The sequence below is a fragment of the Callithrix jacchus genome, chromosome 1 (assembly GCF_049354715.1).
Source record: "Callithrix jacchus isolate 240 chromosome 1, calJac240_pri, whole genome shotgun sequence".
NCBI lineage: Eukaryota > Metazoa > Chordata > Mammalia > Primates > Cebidae > Callithrix > Callithrix jacchus.
Window position 1 is genome coordinate 90,324,479 of NC_133502.1, and position 22,550 is coordinate 90,347,028.

General features: G+C 35.9%; 1 protein-coding gene across 3 annotated transcripts in view; it reads right to left on the reverse strand.

The window, feature by feature from the left end:
• Nucleotides 1–22,550, reverse strand: part of RORB (RAR related orphan receptor B) — a 198,701-nt gene that overhangs the window by 159,188 nt on the left and 16,963 nt on the right. Inside the window, exon 2 of one of the 3 annotated variants that reach the window (XM_035302344.3) lies at nucleotides 21,696–21,782. The exons of the other annotated variants lie outside the window; for them this stretch is intronic. Within the exon in view, the coding sequence (XP_035158235.1) occupies nucleotides 21,696–21,705 (10 nt within the window). The 5' untranslated portion in view covers nucleotides 21,706–21,782. The remainder of the gene's footprint in view (nucleotides 1–21,695; nucleotides 21,783–22,550) is intronic. 3 annotated transcript variants of the gene reach the window in all.

Here is a 22,550-nt window from a genome sequence, read left to right on the forward strand (position 1 = left end):
TTGGTTTGGAATAATATAGTTGAGTTTGCTCCAGAAAGTGAGAGAAGGGAGGTTTACAGTTGTTTATAATCTTAATTTACCAAATATTTGAACTAATGGCTTTGTCATGTCTCAAAAAGAGGTGAAGAATTTTAGTTAATGTATTTCCAAGAACTTAGATGAAGTTGAACTAGTTAACACAGAGAGGAGCCTCTCTGTCCGTTATCCTATAGAAATCAGAGTTAATATAATTTTTCTAATCTCCTCTTCCTCTTCTACTTCCTCTTTTCTTTCTTGTTCTCCTTCTCTTCCCTCTCCTCGTCCTCCTCTTCAGCATCATCAGAATCCTACTCAGTTTTAATGCAGTATTTTAGCCCCTTTTTAGCACAGTAAGTATAGCAACTGACTCCTCCCTTTTTTAAACCTAAAAACAAGATGTTACTTTAATTATCTAAATTAGAATAAACCATAAACTGAATAAAGTCTTGTCTTTTCTTGGTGGAAGTAACTGAACAGAAGAATATTTCATGTAAGCAGACAAATGTGTTATATTTCATGAAATTTTGTAATAAATTTACTTTTTAGATACGATTCTATTTGTTACATTTGGGGATATCTGTTGAATTGATGACCTAAAATTGTCCTAAGACCAGGACCTACTATCCCTTATATCTATGATTTATAGATATTCGTCATCAACAACAACAACCCTAAAATTCTATGTATTTTATTTTCCAGTCATTTGGTCTTACATTTGGCTCCTTATAAATGAGTAATGTCAAAATATGTTTAACTTGTATACCACTAACCTATGAATTCCAACATGCATGCGTTATTCTGGATTTTTTTTAGCAAGTTCCTGATTTTTTTCTGAATTTGGATAGCTCATAGGAATTATTATCACCTGATACCTTGAAACATTTCTGAAGCAGCCAGACATCTTCTTTTGTTAATATGCTTACCATAAAATGCCAAAGAAAGTTTCTCTAAAATCCTTGCAAATATCAAAACCATTTCTCGAAGTTCTTAAATTGAGAGATAAAAGTGGGAAGGGGGTTGATTTTACGAGGGTAAACAGAAGCCTGACATGATTGTGTTTTACTAGAACTAAGGAGAGGAAGATTGGAAAATTTATCCCACAATTTTTTTCCATTCTGCCATCCTAAGCACAGTTCTGGAATCCCAGAGATACATACACATATTCTCATTAGCCAGATGTTCCCTTGATTTAGCCATTCTGAGTAACCTAGAAGCAGGTGGGAAAAAAGATCTGCTTAGTCTTTATCCAATGGGCAATGTAAATCCCTCTCCTGCACCACAAAGATTTGTTTTTCATCTCCTTTCTCCATGTATTTTAATACAGTGAATAGAACAATATGTTTCTTTTTGTAAAATGTTATACACACACACACACACACACACCCCTATGTTGCCTTGGGAAAGGCTGCAATTTTCATGTAAAATAACTGCATGTTTCACCTTGTTCTCCAGGGCTCCAAATTGCCAATCTTGTGATGCGCTGTCACAACTTATGCGTGACTGACTGGTTACAGAGCCTGCTGATCTATATGGAGAGGTGAGAATTTGTCACTGTGCATAAGCAGAAAGATCAGTCAGATACAGTGATAGATCTGTTCTTTGCCTGGATTCGTCTGCTGCTATATTAGGGTAGCTTGGCAGCTGCCAAATCCAATTGTGAGCCTGGTTTTGTGGTTGAGAAAACAGAAAAAGACGAAGTAATGTCCTGACATAGCCACTTTGGGGGTACAGTAGCTGCAGAATGAAAATATTATTGTGATCACTAGGTCAAAATATTCCCTTCCTTCGTATCTACCATAGGGGGTGCAGCAGCAACTTCAGCATCTTTTCTCAGTTGCAGAGAGAATTTATATATGGTGGCACTGGGGTTCAAGTTAGCATCTAGGGTGTAAGTGGGTGGATAGGCAGGCTCATCCAGAACCCAGTCTGACTTTTGCCAGGACTGCTAATTAGAATTAGCATTTGTCATTAAAAATGAAGCCATTGCTCTGGTGCCAGGGGCAAAATATGGTCAAATGACCCTTACACAAGCTGCAGTGGTGTTCTATGAAAATATTACAGATTTTGCAAAACTCATTAACGATGCTAAAGACAATGTACTCATTAGATTGGAGGGTATAAAATGCACACAGTGGCTTATCTGCTTTTGTGTTCATTCATTCAGCTGTGTTTATTACTATTCATGTGGATTAAAGAGGGGAAAAGAAATAAGATCAAAGAAATAATATCAGGTCATTATCAATCATATTTAACTAGTACCCTTTAACTACCGACTTCCATTGACTCTTCCGTATTTGAGAGAAACTTCTTTCTCTGAACCCTCCTAGCTCCTTAAGGGAGTGCTAAAAGGTATTTAGTTTATTTTTATCCCTATATGAACCTTGCCATTTTGATGATAGGAAGAAAATAGCAAACACAGGGAAAAGAGAATTGTGAAACAGAAGAACGAACAGCTTCAGAAAAGTTACATTTGGGCTCAGTCCTGAAGAACACCCGGTAGAGAAAGAAATAATTTTGTCAGCAGAACAGCTATCCTGACACTACAGTGGCCATCCACTATTTGGAGAGATTGTATCCTCAATTCAAGATTAAAGAAACAAGTCAATAGTACAGCGTCCCTCTTCAATGGCCCCTTTACCAACCCCTAAGGCACAATGTTCTTTTCAAGACTGTCGCTAACTCTTTAACTTTTCAGTAAGAGAACACCATCAATATTCTTCAAGGTCTGAAATTTCAGCATGAATATATGCAGTAAAAAGGAATTAGACATTTCCCTAGGTTCCTCCTAATTAAAGAATCATAACTACTATAGCCGATGGATACAACAACAAAGTCAAATGTGTGAGAGCCGGCGCCATTGTTTCGGGACGGATGCTCAGCCCTGCAATCAGTTTAAATAGGCTTGACTAGGCCCTCCCAGATTAAATTAATTTTTCAAAAAATTGTGTGTGGGGGGATAGATTTTTAAAAGACAACAAAATAATGCTCGTTAGAGCTGGTTAACCCTTGGAGAACCACGTTGTGATGAAAAGCATATTGTCAAAAGGACTCTGCTTCTATTTTATCATCATTAGTACTCCAGTTTGGGGCTGTTGCTGTCGCTGCCATTGTTAGTAATTTTTCATAACATTTTACAGAACATTTAAAAAATGTAGATATTATTATATTCCCAGAATGAGAGCAGCTGAATGAGGGCTCCTGTGTAAGTATAAAGTGCCGCAAAATTTTGCATAAATATGAGGAAAGCCCCAGGAAAAACATTTTGACGCTGACTGGATCCTCTCAGGGGAAAGCGTCTATTATTTTCCTCATGGGGAAGTTAAATTTATTATATAAAATGAATTAGAAAGTCTTTGAACAATGTTTGTGTGGAGTAGAGGTAGCAAACACAAATGCCTAGAGAGTCCAGGCAGGTAGTGTAATGAATAAAGCAAGTTCAGAGAACAATGGAAATACAGAGAAAGTGATGCCCATCTCAAGATGGAAGCCATTTCTCAGCTCCAGATATGTTGCCTCATGGGAATGGGAGCCCAAATCTCCTAGCTTTTTTTTTTTTTAGATGGAGTCTCACTCTGTCACTAGGCTGGAGTGCAGTGGCGTGATCTCGGCTCACTGCAACCTCCACCTCCCAGGTTCAAGCGATTCTCCTGCCTCAGCCTCCCAAGAAGCTGGGACTACAGGCGCATGCCACCATGCCCAGCTAATTTTTTGTATTTTAGTAGAGACGGGGTATCACCATGTTGGCCAGAATGGTCTCCATCCCTTAACCTTGTGATACACCCACCTTGGCCTTCCAAAGTGCTGGGATTACAGGCGTGAGCCCCTGCGCCTGCCCCCTCCTAGTGTTTTGAAAGAGAAACTGAAAATCTGAATTTTTGCAAAGTTTCCTAATTTTAAATGAAGACCACTTATTTAAAGTGAACCCAACAAAAACTAACATATATACATATCTTAGTTTATGTATAACACACACACATACACATATATGGAATTCATCACACCAGCTGTCATTTTTAGCTCGTGGAATATGTTACTACATTATACACATTTACTAAGGGTCTCCTAAACATAAAGCTCAATATTAATGCTCTGAAGGATATGTTGGATATGTTGAAGACAAGAATTTTACTCCTAGAGAGTATGATGTATAGCTGAGACAATAAGGAAAGTAGCAATGTACAGTACAGTAAAGCATTTCATTCTTCACTCTGATTAGCAGTAGTAATAAGACTTTAATAAGCCTAAAAGGAATAGGCTTTTGTGGAATAAAGACTAGGAGGAGTGAAGGAGAGTGGGAAGGAAAAATAGAAATGAAACTTAGAGTGGTGCTTTGGAGCAGGATATCAGAACTGATCACTGAGAAAACGTGGGGAGAGCTGGGGAATCTGTTAGATTTGGATGATCTTCAAAGATATACACATCTGTTTAATGTGACTGTTGTTCAAATAGGATTACATTTACATTTAGTCATTTCCCTTATGTATAGAATAGCATAGGAAAGAATGATATAAATATTATTCAAGTTTAATTCTTAGAAACTAATACTGACTTTAAAGATCATAGCTGATCAAGGACAGTTAAGCTTGAAACAAAATTTCTGATTGCAAATGATTCCACAGCATTATATGTTCCTTTATTTTTATTCACAGTGACAGTGTGTCAGCTTAGATAAAAAGAAACACTGAATGGGCTTCAGACATCACATAGCACTAATTCTGGTAAAAAATTTTCAAGATGTGACTTTAAATGGCAATAATTTTGACACTGTGAATTTCAAGACTAGGAATTCATCACCCTTCCAGATAAACTGCACTCCATCTGCAAGAAAACACCAGTCTTTATGAAGAAATTCTCATGTAAAGTTTAGTATGTTTACACTTAAAATTTACTAGGGGAGGGTGGAAAGAGAAAAGCTATTCTGAGTTCATTTGTACTTATTTTTCTTTCAAAAGAAGATATCATTAAAAAATGTAGGGCTTATTTTTTTCTCTTGTATATTAAAGAAGCCAAATAACAATAAAACTTGATTGTCATTCTATTTAAAGAAGGCAATTATGCAGTGGTTATACATATCCTAAGCTCAGATGTCTGAACCTAAGATGTCTGAGCTCTCTAAATGGATCTCATAATACAATTGCATTTAACAGAGGGATAAAATGGTATAAAACCCCAAGCTTGGTATTTCTGAAATGGGAATGCCATTCATTCAGGAAAGGAAATTCAGCTTCCTCAGTATTTCTAGATCTTCAGTTTATCTTGGGCATAATACTTAGAAAACTGGAAGCTTTGGGGCCCCTTTTGATCTGGCTGCGCACATGGACCTTGTCTGCAGTTGGCATCTTGCACCCATTGTGAGGTAGGCAACTTTGGGGTACAGGTGGCATTTTAAAAAGCAGAAAACTTGACTTTGATCAATTATTGTTGCTTTGATACAATAATCAGTGAGAGCTCAGTGTTTAGGCCATCAGTTTCCATCTTTACAAAGATGTGAGCTCACTCATGCTGACTGATAACTATTTCAAAGTAAACTGCCTCCTTAACAAAATGTGCTCACGTATTGAAGGCTTTTTCCTGACATAAATAGCATCATTAGGGGAGTACTATATTGCAGGATAGTATCATTAACAATATAATAATCTAGTACTTTATGAAACAAGGAAAAACGAAGAGTTAAAAGTAAATTCATTTCTGGGATAAGATTAACATTTAACAAATAAAAATGATAAAAAGGAAAATACCATTTAAAAAAAATCTCAATTAGTCATTGGGAAATAAACAATTAGACTACATTAGAAACAAAGCCCCCCTGAGGCCAGCGTGGAAGGGTCAATGTTCTTAATTCATACATACCAGGAGGAATGATATAAAGAAAAATGAATAATTTCAAGCCACAAGCCATAGGTGTTTGTCTCCTTTGCTGATCAGTTCCTTTTGATTACCAGCATAAATGTCAGAGTGACAGTTTTTCCTCTACTTGGTCCATTGTCCCTGGATCTACATGAAAGAAAATACCAGATTTTCTCTCCAGGTGGCCACATGGCCAATTCTACTTGCAGAAAGCAAGATGAAGTTTTCACAGCAGCATCCATAACATGACCAGTGTCACCTTTACAGATATTGGCTTCACTTCAAATCTCGGGGCTGTATTTGGCTTCAAATTCAGGGTATACAAACTATGATAGATTTGACTTTGCTAAACCTAAAGGAGAGCTGAAGAATTTTCAGTCTACTCCCAAAAGGAATGAATAGAATCACATTTTCTTCTTCAACTACCAAAATTTAATAGTAAATACAGTTTTACTTCTAATCGGAAAATATTTTGCTTATGTGACCTTTCATCATACTTGGACTGGAATTGGGATTTATCTTAGAGATTTGTAGAAACAGAAAGGGAGGATCCGTTTTCAGAAGAAACATGAAGTGCTTTTACATTTGGGATGAGAGAGAGGACATTTATACTACAGAATCTTGAGTGGGCACGCCATCAGTCTGATGTACTTTTTTTTTGACATAACTGTGGAGTGTTGATAAATTAATATAAAAATTTATTATTTTTAAAATTATTTTAATAGGTTTTTAGGGAACTTGTGGTGTTTAGTTACATTCAAGTCCTTTAGCGGTGATTTCTGAGATTTTGGTGCGCTCATCACCGTAATATACCAATTTATTTAAAAAAACACAGGGGGGGAGCATCACACACTGGGGTCTGTTGGGGAGAAATAGGGGAGGGACAGCAGGGGGTGGGAAGTTGGGGAGAGATAGTGTGGGGGGAAACGCCAGATATAGGTGATGGGGAGGAAGACAGCAAATCACACTGCCATGTGTGTACCTATGCAACAATTCTGCATGTCCTTCACATGTACCCCAAAACCTAAAATGCAATTTAAAAAAAATCTATAATTTAGGACAGAAACCAGGGAGCTAGTTTTCATTTCCCTAGGTATCATGCTTTTATATAAAGAGATATATAAAAATAGAAATAACAATATCCAACATTTACTGTGTACTTGTTATGTACACTAGTCACTGTTTAAAGCACTTTTAAGATACTTTATATTAGCTCTTTCAAACATACTATTTATATTTGAAATAAATACAAATTTACTATTTATTAATAGTAAATTTTACTATTTTAATTCTCAAAAGTCATTGAGCCAAGTACTATTATTATGCCCATTTTAAAGATGAGGTGAACAAAACCTCAATTTTCAAAGATTTAAATATTAGAGAAACATGCAGTGATCCTACAAGGAGCAGAAATTATGGAGACTTTCTTTATGGTTATGAACTAAATTGTTAAAGCTGATCTCAGTGTCACATTTTTTCTTTCTGGCTTTGCATTAACTATTCTTAGGTTATAAATTTCTTATTTATCTTTATTCTTCTGTTCGGTCCTGTTTCCATGACAGACTATCCTTCTTTCCTTTCTTTCTTAATTTTTCTATAACAAGTCAAACTTTAGAAGTCCTTGGGTTTTAACGTCTCTTTCCTGTATTAAGAAAAATAAATGCTATGATCTATAAGTCCATGCTTGGAAATTCTGTAGTCGCAGGAGGAATTTTTCTTAATTATGAAATATTTGGTGGTTGCAATAATACTTCCTCTAGTCTTTAACCATCTTCATAGATAATGAATAGGGCACCTCTCCCTAAAATTGTTGTAAATCAGAGAGAGTTCAATCAATGATTTTTTGAAACAAGCTTCAAGAATTTGAATGCTGCTGGTCCGAAATCCTAGTTCCAACACTCACTGAGTGAGTACATAAGCTTAGGAATGTTATTTAACCTACCTTAGTCTCATTTCCTCATGGAAAAAATCGCATTAATAGCAAAATCCACTTCATGAGATTGCCTATCCAGGGCCTGGGATAGAGTAGGCACACAACGAGTGTTGGTCACTCTTCTCACCTGTGCAACAAAACCTAAAGCATAGGACACAGAATAGCACCTAGTAGCTCTTCAATAAATGCTAGTGCAACATTTCAAAAGAAGAAGAAAATAATTTCAGTACTATTACAAAAGAAGATGTTACATTTAGAGGAAATAATTTTCAGGTTGTGGCTAAATGGTATTGAAAACTCAATTATACTCACAGTTAGAGTGTAAAAACTACTTTAGGTATATCCACAGTCTGTCTCTGTCTTTCTCTCATTTGTTCACAGTTTACAAGTGTAAAGGGTAACAAGACTTTGGCCTGGCACTCTAAATCCTGGATTCAAACATCCAGAGCTGCTGCTTTTCCCATCGCCAGACGGACGGCTGTGCGAGGAGAGATTAGGAGACACTTGAGACGTTGATGCCTGAGGCTTGCAGTACTAACCAGAATAAACATTTTTCTTTTTTCAGTAAAGCAAATATGCAGGGAGCAGCTGCGCTAGGAGAGTAGTATTTTCACAGTTACTTCTAGTAATAACTGCACTTTAAAAGTGTTTCAACACTTGGACTCTAAGAACCCCTCAGTCCCTTTATGTAGATTACAGTTTCACTCAAGTTGGATAATTTCTTGCTCCTCTTCCTTCAAGGTCTCTCTGGCTCTTGCCCTGGTAAAAAAAAAAATAATCTCTGGTTTTATGCCACTGAGGTTCAGGGAAAAGAAAGTGACAGATTTGGAGTTTCTTTTAAAAACACATAGATAGTTTAAAAATAAATGATAGCAAACTATATTTATGGTCATCTGTTGATCGTCTATATAGATCTCTGTCTTGGAAGAGTAGCTCCGAAACCCCATTTGGAATCATGTGAAATTACGTCACCACTCACAACATGGTGTTAGCAGCCATCTATCTTCAAGTGCACGAAGTCAACCTGCTACCCTATAAACACGCTGCTGGTGAGATACACAGAGAGAAATATTTTGGAAGAGTGAAAACATTCTTAGTCAAAGCCTGGGCTCATTTGTAGTGACAAAATGGATTTGAAGGGACAACTCCTAAACTCCCAAGACAGGCACAAGATACAGTGCAAAGAGCACTGGCCTTCACGTGATAAGCCTTGGAAATCTTAGACAAAACATGAATTGTGGACAGTTGTGTTCTCTTCTGTAAAACCAGGGGATTGAGCTAAATGATACTGAGCCTGTAAAATCTAAAATTATTTTTGGTGATAATAGATGTTGTTTAAATTTTGTCGTATAAAAAAAATCCCTGCAACATATCCTTCTGAAAGTCTCTAAACCTCTTTCTTGATTTACTATTCTTCGTAGAACTTACCATCATCACAAATACTTTCAATTTTACTTGTTTTTTTTTAAAAATTACCGTCTGCTGTTCCCTTCTGGAATGTCGGTTTCTTTAGGGTAGGGGAGTTTGGTCTCTTTTGTCACTGCTATATTTCCAGATTTTGGAACAGCGACTGGCACATAATAGGTGTTCAGTGAATACTTTAGATGAATGATTCATAACTGTTCATAATTTAGCATCTTGTTTTCCATAGTAGAGTATGGTAATTAAACCTACTCCTCACATCCTATCTAAAAAATGCTTGAGAATAAATTTCTAATGTGAAACCTGAATAATAATCAAAGTCCTTTCATATTGAGAAATGTATTACCATTATAGTAACAGATAACGGTCAATTACTCATGCTTATGGTTTCTAGATCTAAATTCTCATGAGTCTTTTGGCTAGCTTTAATTAATAAGGATGTCTTTCACAAATTGTCTTTTGAGAGTAGCTGTAAATCTATCAACATATAATATTAGCACTTGATGGAATTTAGCTCTTTAATTCCAACGTTCCATTCAGGGAGGCTTATGTTTGTAAACCTCCCTGAAAGCCAACCCTTCCAAGCTCTCATCATAGGTCCAACAATAGAGCCTGATGCAACTCTCTTTGTTGTTTTGTTTGCTTTTGTATTTTAAAGCATCCATTTCTAAACGGTATATTGGCCCCTTTTTTCTTCTGATCAGCCCATGAGCATCTCCCATCTTTACCCCAAGTGTCTTGTTTATATTATTGCAGATGTGGTGCATTCTGAAATTGATTATAACTACAGTTTTAAAAACCAGATACCACCACAGCCATATCACAAATCACAGTACATTGAGCATGCAAGAAAAGACACCTTCTTCAAGTTTCTGGCCCAAATGTGAATTTTTGGTAGTTGACAGGAAGTTTGTGTTGGATCTCTCACAGATGCATCCTCATTAGTTGGAAGAAGTCATGGAAAACTCTGAGAAGCAGGCATTTGATGAAAATGGACCCATTCTATTGTGGCAGCCTAGGTCTGCAGAGCAGCTTCAAAGATGAGAAAGAAACTGTGATGGAGGAGGCACTGAGCAGGGGAAAGAGGAGGCACTGGGCTCACTTGGAGGTGAGCTCCATGCTGGGATCACTGCTGCTGACTGCCCAGTTGGGATTGGAAAAGTCTTTTAGGGTTTTCTCATTGGTTGCTCAAACCACAAAGTTAAATGTAAACCTTTTATTCCCTAAGGGGAAAGTGTGTGAGTTAACTGCAGTAATGAATCTCCAGCTTTAGCATAAGAATCTTGTTGGGTTTTTTTGTTAAAGTGGAAGCGAATATTTGTACAATTACTGGGTCCCTCTGTTAGAGATTTTGATTCAGTGATCTGCATTTCAAATAAATTCCCTTGTGGCTCTGATGCAAGCCAGGAGTGCCTACTACGACTTGAGTGATTCCATATTAGAAGAGTTTTTGATAGTCCATTTTGGTTTCTTATTGTGGAAGGGAGTGAATGTGAAGAAACTGTAAATTAGATTCAAAGGCACAAACAACTTTTTCTTAAAGTGACTATATCCCATCCTTGTATTTTCTAACTAGTCTTGCAGTTTTTCCCTATACATTAAAAAAATTAGTGATTAACAATAGTACATTTGCATTTGCTTTCTCAATGTCTCTCAGCCTTAACTCTATGTGAAAATCACCTGAATCTTTAAAAAAAAATTCATTTAATTGGGAATTTCAGGACTCAAAGGGTTCCTGAATTTCATCAAGGTTCTGTTGGAATAGGGATAAAAAACAAAAAACAGTAGAATTCTATACTTATTACAAAAACTGAAAATGTATGCTGTTTAATTTATTCATCTTCCCATGGGAACATCTGAACTTAAATCCGGTTTCTCACATACCTGCCTACTTGCTGTGTTCATAGAGTGAAAATTCTGTGTGGGCATGACATCCTCTTGTCCTTTTAAGAGGGACCAGGAAGAAAATCTGGCTTGATTTAATAAAATATGAAATGAAAGATGGGAAATGGAAGATAATTTGATCAATTATGTATAGAGATAAACCTCTAGCTTTCTCTGTGAAAGAGTAACAATACAGTTTTACCACCCTACTGCCTAACTTTATTAACTAGACTATATAACTGTTTGGTTTCCCACTGATTTCTAAAAAAGGATCCTGGGAACAGGATTTCTCCCACCTTGATTTTAGAATGCATTTCACATGGCATGCAAGCCTTTAGCTAGTAATGAAAAATCAATATAACCTCCAACTCTTTATAACTTATACATTTTTCTTACAAAGGAATTAATAAGTTGCAGTAGTGATTATGGCACAGAAAACACACTTCTTTCTCCATTCAGTTGACAACATGAAGTATTGCTCATTTTTTGAAAATCAGGAGTCTAACATTGTCATTCTTGATCTAAAGATTATATAGCTTTGGGTTAATCTTTTGTGTTTAATTACTAGCATTAAGAATGTAAATCACTAAGCAGACTTAGTTTTAAGTAAAATTAAATATAATTTAATGTGTAATTATTGGGTACTTTGCATATCCTTAGCTTTGTGCTACAGCAGATTCAAGGTGAAAACAATAATTTTCCTTTCTAAAGATTTTCCTTATTAGATTATTAGAATATTGAATTATTAGGTATTAGGAAATTGGAATCCAAGATATATTTCCAAAAAGTTTTTAATACATTAAAAAAATCAGGATTCCAGATATGATCTTTGCAGGCTATATAATATTTTTCTTTTTCTTTTTAATTGTTGAATATAAAAGAAGGACAAATACAAATTTTTAAATGTGGCTTTTCATATTTGAGTTAGAATGGTTGATTTAAGCCTTGATTACTAGACAAGGGAAGAACCAATAATGGTTGAAAAAACGTATTTACATTATGCAAATAGAGAAGACACCACAGGCATACTTTGAACAGAAAAATAGGATAGGTACTTAAACATTACATCTATAAATTAGTGGAATCTTTTCATGTATGCATTTAAATCAACAGCTCATCTTGTAGAAAGGAAATGAAAAGATCAGCAAAAAATAAAGGTAATTAGCTTTTCAGTAGAAGTCAAGACCTTTGGATTTCCTTCAAGATCTATTATGACTGAGTATGTAAGAGATTATAATGACTCTGCTGTAGTATCAATCATTCATGGCAAGTTTTTTCCCCCCACTTTCAGTATTCATAACATCTAATAAAAAGTGAATCACTTTTTGGATATTGCTCTTGCTTAGACTGACCTTAACTATTCCTCCCTCTGAAATCTCACTTTTCATCAAGCCTTTCCACACTCTTCCCCTCACTTGCCACCCAGGGCAAACTAAGTCTCCTCTCCTGTGTCTTCCTAGCACCTCACATAAAACCCCACCCTGGCATATCACACTGTACTGGAATTACTGCTTGGTCATGTCTCCGGTTTTCTGTAGATGACGAGATGTTTACCTTGTTCCTCTTTACTCCCTCCAAATTAGCGCAAGTTTTGGTATGTAGTATTTGGTAAAAAATGTGGGGTTGATTCAATGAATAAAGTGATGGCCGTAATTTTCATTTTGAAAATTTCAAACTCTGGTGTGGTGTACCATTGACTCACTCTCAAGAGCATTTCACGGCTCAGGAACTAAGACTGATTATGAACCCAAACAGCCTCAGGTGCATAATCAGTTCATCAAAAGTCAGGCCACACTTAATTCTGATTTGAGAAGGAAGATTCAACAGGAAACAAAAGATTACTTATCCTTATTAAAAGAATCAGGTTTAAAAAGTGTTTGGATTAACCGTCTTCCAGAAGAAGAGTTCAGTTAAAGCTAGTTTGGAAAAAGTATCACAGGTGATATTTTTCCTTTTAATGTTCTGATTATAGGGCACTGACAATCAGGCCAGCACTTTCATTTTGAAAGTTCTGGCTGGAGTCCTGTAGTTGTAAAATGTTCATGTATGTACAACAACACAGATATGGGACAAACATACTTTTAAATCAGATCCATGGCCTGTAAATACAGATTTATACTTTGCATCTCTCCCAGTTTATGAAGGTACGAGAACAAGATTTTGCAATCTTTCTTTCCTTAATCCAGTGGCAGTTGTGATAAAGTTTTGCTAAAGGTGGAGCTATTTAAAGGAGAGCATGAAAATGGCCAGATTGAAGAGAGGAAGAGGAAGATGCAAGCCAAGCAAATGCTTTGAAAATAAATGGGAAAAAGTAGAAGATTACCAAGATAAAATCAATGAAAAAGAGAAAAAGAAGAAGAAAAGATGAAAGGATAACAAAAGAAGAGAGAAAATGAATCAATCTCAAGGGAGAGAACTACAAGATAATGGGAAAACTGAGAAATGACAGGTAAAAAATATAAACTTGTAAGAAAATATAAGGGGAAAACCTAAGACTATATCAAATTAAAAGACTACATTTAAATTTAAATTTTTACATTAAAAGAGGAGAAATTTGAACAAATCAACAGATAACAACCAGAGTCAAACCTCAAGAAACGTTTACCAAATGTTGACTGCTTGTTACCCACCTAAACTCGAGTGGGACCATCCCTACCCTATAAATCAGTGTGATGTGCTAGGTTAATAAGGATTAGATAGAGCTAGAAGCAAGTAAAAAAGGTGCTCACATGCATTTTACATTCTGCTTCTTTTTTTAGGTGAGTAGTGATTTGCAGTGACGCCTCTATTCATCAAAACACTTCCTTCCATTCTTTGGTTGATTATCTGGGTACAGCAGAGCACCAAACAATGACTTTGGCTTACAGGTTGTTCCTCGTGAAGAATAACCTACACAGATTCTGATTTATGTTGCCCTCTTTTTGGTAACCATTTTTAAAAACTGAATATCAACACCATCCCCTAGGGAAGCAAGTGATGGACAATGCACTACCGTGTACATAATTTATTTTAGCAAAATCAAAAAATGAGGCTTTGCCCTTATTGAAGCAAACACCCATCCACTGCTGTATTACCAGTTTGTGATCAGTTATTGGATTAATAATGTGAACTCAATTTCTCAGCCTTTATTTGACCTACATACAGGTAACTCAGACAATAATGTAATAAAATCACTGTATAGAATAATTTTGGCTAGTAGTTCCTGGAAGGAAAGTAAATTCTACTTTCTATTTTTCTAATGCTTGTAAGATTTTGATGTCAGTGATTTTGGATCTAAAAATGCTTGATCTCTATTATTATATTAATGATGCATCAAATAATGGGCATTTTCAGCATGCTTAGTGGAAATCAATAAGTTCAACACAATGCAACTCTCTAAAGACAGTCAATTTTTTAGAGGGCTGAAAATGTAAAGCAAATTGAAGGCACGCTAAAATGCAGCAATTTTACTAAATTTACTGCTAAAATTCAGTAATTATAAATGTTTTCTGGAGAAAGTTATCTTTCTACTAATCCATCCATCTTTTGGTTTGTTGCAAAAAGGTCTTAAGTGACTGCCCAATATATTTTCATTGAATGTATCAGTGGTGTGACAGCAGAAAACAAAGGCCAAATAAGAACAAACCAAAGTCTGTTGCAGACAGGAGCAGGAATTGGTATAGGATAAACAAGGACCATATTTATAAAACATCAAAGGACTAGCAATGTTGCTTCACCAGTCCTTATAATTTTATAGTAAGTCATCTAAAGAGGTTAACCGTATGTACTTTCATACTACTACAGATGAGGAAACAAGGTATGGTTAAATTTTCTTGGTGCATTCATTTAACAGACACTTGTGACAGGTACCACCATCAGCAATAGGGATAAAATTGTGAAAAATTAGCCTGTGACAATCTGAGATCAGGAGTAAACTGTAGAAGCCTGGTTCTCTTAGTTTATCCACATCACTTGCTCAATAACTTTCCCAGATGACACGATCATGACATTTCAGGAGATTCCTATGGAAAAGTTCTGAAATATATTATTGAAAGCTGTGGTGTTTACTATAGAGCCATTGTTCATTGTTCAAACTTTTATTTACTGTGAAGACTTCTTATACAGTTTCAGAAAAGGCTCACTTTGGTGTGCGTTTGATATTTTTTGTTGTTAGATTTTAAAATCTGAATTTAATTTTGTACAGTGGAGTAAATTATGTCCCCCTGATTTATCCAGCTTAAGGTCATGGGCTAATCCTTTTGGATTATGGTGAAGGAAAAGAAACACTTTAGTTAATTATAGAATGAGTTTGCATGATTTATCACCCTCAGATCTGTTATGGAAAACTTTCAAGGGATTCAAAATACATGGGGTTATTTTTCTGGATGATACTGTTGTTGTTACAGCTGGACTTCACCATCTGAATCATCTTGGGTTTATGATTAGATCCTTAAGTGAAACATTATTTGGAATAAATTATCTTCCCAGAATAAAAACAAGAGTTTCAGCTCAAGCTTGGTGATTAATGCAGCAGTACAATGAAGTTTTAGTTAACGGCAGGATTAAGAGACCAGGAAGACGATATGTTCATGTAATTTTCTAGCTTGTAGGCAATGCCAATTGGCATCCAGTTGCCTAATAAACTAAATATAGGGTTAGTCACGTGAAGATGATTGCCTCAATTTAACACCTCGACCTGGTTAATGAATCTGTCAAATCACAGAATTTTACCGTTTTTTTTTTTCATGTCTAACTGGCCTGCAGTAGTGTGGAGCTATAGATAGAAAATATACTATAGAATATGTAAGACTCTAAGATTAAAGATAATGATTAGCTCGTTATCAGGCAAGACGCAAGATCAACAGAACAACAGGCAGGTTCACAATGTGCAGGAAAAAAAGCCAGGCCCAGAAATAGAAAAGGTGTATTAAACTAGGTAGCTGTTAGAAGCCAACTTTTAAAAGTTCAAATATTATATATTATTTATTGCTATCTATCAAACAATAATACAACTAGTTAAGAACCCGGTAGATTTATTTGTCAGCTGAATTTAAGTAAATAAACAAACAAAACATTTTTAAAAAGAACCTAATAGATTTGATATTTATTGCCTCATTTAATTCTTACATCTATTCAGTGAAGTAGCAATCATTAGTATCATATTAAGGAAACAGATGAAGAGGAGTAGGTAAATGATCCTAGCCGACCCAGAACATAAGTAGGGTAGAAAGACACTTAATTTCAGAATTCAAGGTTTTCAAAGTTGTTTTGCTTTCATTCAGTCTGCCTTTCACTATTACACCACAATAGCCATCCACAAATATAATATGGGCTCTTTACATTAACAACTTTATATTTGTGTTGTCATTCAAAACATTGCTTGTGAATGACGATTTTGTGGCTGCATTAGATGAGAAAGAATAAGAATGTCTAGGTCTGGTCTTATCCCGCCCACTGATTGTCTGTTTAAGCTGCTGATTTTCTTTTCTTTTTGTACAGCATTGGAAAAAATGTCTTTCTTCATCGTCTGTGAAACCCCTAAGGGCAGGCTTTATTTATTTTCCCTTCTCTCTCTAAGTCTCTATATGCTGTGTGGAGCAGTTAGCAAAGTGGGCCTTTCAGTTTTCAAGGATAATAAATAGTGCATTATTGTACCTGAGTCTCAGAGGTATTTTAATTGATATGTAGTTAATGAAGATGTGGTGATGTTCTTAGAAATTGCTGTGAAATGTGAATTAAAAAATGATCAACGGGACTAGTGGGCACAGCTTGTCAGGCATGTTTTTAATTAGCATTTATGTAACTTTCCTATTTCTGAGCATCCTTGGGAAGACACATTTAATTTAAGAGATTAAAAAGGAAAATTTATTTTTCCAAAACGTTTCCTGACCTTCACAGAATAAAAACCAATGAACCCGAGCTTCCGAGACGACAGACTGTCGGGAATTGTAAAGATGATTTGGGGAGTGCATTGTTTGGCGGGAGGAGCTCAGCCTTCCACCAACAGAAAAGTATACGTCAGCATTTACTTAGAAAATTTCTTTTAAAAGAGTCACAGAAGCAGTTCACAAGTATCAATATTCCCTGTACAAACTTATATCTTTGTTCTGTTCTCTTGCTCTTGTGCCGTCTCTTTTTGAATTTCCTATAAAAGCTAAATTAGGTCTCAAGGGTTCTGCACCACTAAGCAAGGATCTCTTCTAGTCCATTGTGATGGAAGTAAATGTACTCAGGAGAAAGATGTACTTGAAGGAAAGGCTAAAGAATCTCCCTTCATTGAATTCCCCTGTCTCCCACACAACCTACCCACCCTGACTTCTCTAAATACGTCCCTCGTGCATGTGTGTGCACACTCCAACCAGCCCTCAGCAGAACTGTGCAGTAGGTAGGATATTTATCTGAAATCAGCACAACTTTCCTGGCCACATCTTGACTTTGTCAAGACAGGATGGAACGATCTTTCAAGTTTTCAGGCCTTTGAGCTTTTACCTCATATTCCTATGAAAATAAAATCATGCAGGATTGTTGCATGGGTATACACATGCCTGGGTGGTTTGCTGCATCCATCCCCTCTATCATCTACATTAGGTATTGCTCCTAATGTTGTCCTTCCCCAGTCCCCCTATACCCTGCTGTCCCTCCCCTAGCCCCTCTACCCCTCAGCAGGCCCCGGTGTGTGATGTTCCCCTCCCTGTGTCCATGTGCTCTCATTGTTCAACACCCATTTGTGAGTGGGAACATGCGGTGTTTGGTTTTCTGTTCGACAAGAAAGCAAAAAATAAAAAAATAAAAAAAAAATAAAAGAAAATAAGTTCTTAGGAAAGGATAAGGTAAACTCATTTACTGGGGTATAAATAATATCTAGGCTGAATTTCTCTGTAAAATATACTTTATCATAGCATTCAAGAACAACCATACTCTTCTTTTAATATATGTGACCCTTACCTTTCTATAGTTCTAATGAATATGGTACTATTGGTGTATTATAAGATATGAAACTATGTAAAAATTAACTGTAATTCTAACAAGTTGGAGAAAAAGCCTATTTTAGGGGACAGATCTACTGGATCTTAAAATCACAAAGGACACTGTAGTTCAGGATTTTGGTATTACATAGTTCTAAGGTAGAATCCCAGTGGCACATCTTATATCTGGTTTGGGACAGGTTACCTAGTCCATAAAAACCCTTGTTCCCTCAAAAACTAAAATAACTGAAAACCAATCCTTGTAACAATGTAACAAAAGTATCATCCTGGAGGGCATGAACTTCTGGACTGTGGAAGCTGCAAAATACTCTGGAGACAACCACAGGCCACATTCACATTCAGAAATGAGGAGGGCAGGCCCAAGACGTGACTTGCTCAGGCTACATGGGTAAGGGTAGCAAAATGCCTCCTGATTTAAATTCTAGAAGTCTTTCCACTGAATCCCCAAAAGACAGTGTGTCTTTTGTGAGATAGCAACATACCACTATGTTGGATACTTCTTGTACTTGGGTGCGAGCCACACGGTCTCAAATTAAGACAGGTTGTCTTAGGGCCGGTTGCAGTGTGTGGACATTGGTGGCAGTTTTTAAAATGCCCATTCGATAGAAAGACATGCTTTCCAATGTTTTTGAACAATCATCCTCTCGTTTCACATGTTCAATTAACAGTGCCACAGAGGGAAGCTTTCATATTATGCACGACTTAAAGAGGAAGATACATTAGTACATTTCCCCAGACCACTCATTTAGGTTTGGCTTGGTGAGAGTAAGGGAGGTGTCTGAAGGTCGTGTACCCCAGAAAGGACCTCTGAGACAAACAAGACAGACCCAGAGGAGGAGGTCAGCTTGAAGCATCTTCCAGACATAAGTCTGTAATGGGGAGGGCAGAGCTGTTAAAAATCTGAATTAAAATCCCAGTTCCTTCAAGTAATAACTGGGTGACTTTGGACAAATGACTTAACCTCTCTGTGCTTCATTTTCTTCACCTGTAACATGGGTGTAATATTACTAATCTCAAGGATTTATTCTGATGATTAACTGAGGTAATTCTTATGAAGTATTCACCACGGTGCCTTTCACATAGTAAGTGTTCAACAAGAATTACCTATGATGATGAAGAAGATTTAAACTAATGCCAGGGAACATGAACCTTATAACTTATTTTATTTATATTACACATTTATAATATTTTTTCCAAGATCATTTCTCTCATAGAGATATTTTAAATATAATTTTTTCTTTTTCTATAAATTAAACACTAAAAAGTAAAACAATGGTTTTGGGCAAATGCCCACTAGAGTATGTGGTTAGCCTTTTTTAAAAAAAATAGATTAAAATGTCTGGCAAGAAAATATTTCTATTTCTGGATTCAAATATAAGTTTATCAAATGCCTATCAAACATTACAGCATTAATCTATATAAAACTTTGCATTCAGGAATAGGTTCTGCCGGAGAAAGCAGGTTTTGACTGCTAACAAGGTGCTAATATCCACACCACCACGCCGTACCTTTCTGCCAACTGACTTGGCTTGTATTTAATTAGACTACAAGATGTTGGAACGGGTATAGTGCAAGTTACATAAGTTTCACAATTTAGATCTCCTGATGTCAGTAACTTTCGTTACAGCAGAAAACACCATTGGAACCATGAGAATAAAGGGAATCTTAAAAATGAAATGATGAAGAAAAACACTGATTTGTTTTAAGAAAAAAAATGATGAGACAATTTTATTTTTCTTTTAAAGACACATGCATTTTGCAGGTGTATGTTTGAAAGTAGACTCAGATGAAATTTTGAGTTTTTCTAACAGAAAGCGTATATTTTTTTTTAGTGGGAGAGAAGGAAAGACTCAGCTATTTTAGATTCTCAGAAGAATCTTCAAAAGTTATGTGTAAAGCATGATAAAATAAATTAATTAGCTCCCATTGAAAAAGGGGTGAGCTCCTTCATAAAACACTCCCCTGAAAGAACAAATCAACCTTCCACAGCTATGTAAAAAACACAATGGGTATAATAATATTCAGTGAGATGGTATGTGAGGAAACATTGCAATTTATATTTGGTAAATGTTATGTCTATAAATTTTTTCAACCAGATTGCGCTAAACAAATGTAAATAAATATAAGGAAAAAAACACCAGACTCAAATCAAGTGCACCAGGTATGTTGAGAACTGTCAGGTGGGATTGAGGACACTTACTAAGAGACAGGTTTTAGGGCAGTAACTGATATGTCAGCTAAGCTGACACTACTGACTCTGAATGCCAAGCCAAGTCTCCAGACTGCCTCTCTGCTTCATGCTTGACTCCTCTTTTTATTCAGTGACCCCTAAATCATTAAGAGGCAAGTTTTAAACACAGGAACAGTCACAGATTTCCTTTTTTTTTTTTTTAAAGTTCAAACGTTAGGCCCCCAACATTTTCAATTTATCTCAGTACAACAAAACTCCTATTTTGACATTTCAGCATCTCTCAATTGTTTCTTCTAATAACCAAATCTCTGCTTCCCAATGAGAACTCCCTTGGAGGCCTATTGTACTGGGGTAATTATACATATATTACAGATGTTAGTCTAAGACTCTCTGAGTCTCAGCTTTCTCATTTGCAATGTAGAGATAACAATACTTCACTTTTTTTTGTGTGACAATAGAAATTCAAGAACAATAATAAGCCACTTAATGAGGGCTAAATACAGGTGCAAGCTAAGCATATTATAATGTTATTTAATTTGATTTAACTTTTACAATGAGCCTATGATGAAGGTATTATTTATCTTCACTTTACAAAAAAATTGAGGCTTAGAGAAATTAAGTAGGACGGTAAGTGGTAAAGGTGGCACTGGTACCTGGACTGCTTTACTACCATGCTTGGGATTGTAACTAGCCCCCCTAGGAGGTCAAGGACCAAATGCAGTATCTGCCACATAGGGCAGAATCAATGTTAGTTCTCTCTCTTATGCTTTGTTTCATTTGAGTGGTACACGATTTCTGCCGCCAAGGTTTTGTTCCCTCTGTCCTTCCACCTGGAAAGTTTCTCTGTGGTTCTTTGCCAATAAAATTCTACACAGTTTGAAGGCTTGGCTCAAGTGACTTCTCCTAGAGTTCTTCCTAATCACTGTGATAGTGATCATCTTTTTGAACTCATCTAGCTTTATCAGTTACAAGTGTCATTTGGCAATGCCATAGTGTGTTGTACTCTTACTTAACAATTTGCATCTGTCATTTTGAAACCTCATGGGTTCACTTTGCAAGAAAAGTGACAGAATTTTGCAATGATGAGAACACAGACTCAGCAGATAGAATGCCTGTGTTTGAATTCCAGTTTTGCCATTTACTAGATGTGCGACTTTGGACAAGTTACTTAACCATTCTGTACCTTAGCCTCTTCATCTATCAAATGGATCTAATAATAAATACTGTTTTATCACAAACTTGCCATAAGGATTAACTGAGTTAGTATTTGTTAGAAATTAGAGGCAAACATGACACATAAGTACTATAATGGTGTTAGTTTGTTGAATAAATACATTTTCTTCCTTGGATCTTTTTCAACAACCATGTAATGCTTACAGCATACTAGATAGACAAGATGTTTGTTAATTTATTAATTGGTCATATTTTGATTTACCTTTCCTCATCCACAATTAATTCAATTTTCAATGGTCTATTATGGAGAAGATACAGAGTTGGTGTTAGGTATTCAAAGCTGTCTGACCTGAAGGGGTTCAAAATATAAAAGACAAATACATGAGAAGTTATACTTGAGGATTGGTAAATTATTCAATATTATGTTAAAATAACTGTATTAAATTATATTGAAATAATTGAATACTATAGCTTCATTCTATCAGCTGTGGTCAAGCTGCCTAGTACTTAGAGAAATAGGGCTCCTTAGCCAGTATCTAAGCTTGATGAGGTTTACAATTGTCTTATTCTCTTCTATCATTCATTTTACATATATTTAATTATACATATAATTAATTATATGTATATGTTATATAAATATCATTCAGCATATTTTAAATATACTGTTATCCTCTTAAGGCTTAAATACTTCTACTCATTTATTCAACATTTATTGAGTTTCAGGTTCTGTGCTAGGCGATGAAAATACTAAGTTCAATAAGACATATATCCTGTCTTCAGGGACTTGACAGTCAAGTGTTGGGGTCAGCAAACTACTGCCCACTCAAATTTAGCCTGCCACCTGTTTTTGTAAATAGAGTTTTACTGGCACATTGACATGATCGTTCATCTACACATTGACTGTGCTATGTTTGTGCTACTCTGACATTATACATTACAATGTCAGAGCAACAGAGACCACATGGGCCACAAAGTCTAAAATATTTATATTTGGGGCTTTACAGAAAAGTTTGCAGATAATTAGTCTAGCGGAATGTACTGAAGTGTTCCTTTGAGGAGGATACTGTTTCTCTCTCAGGGTTGCTGATTCTGAGGTTGGTAGTTATTCACAATTTCT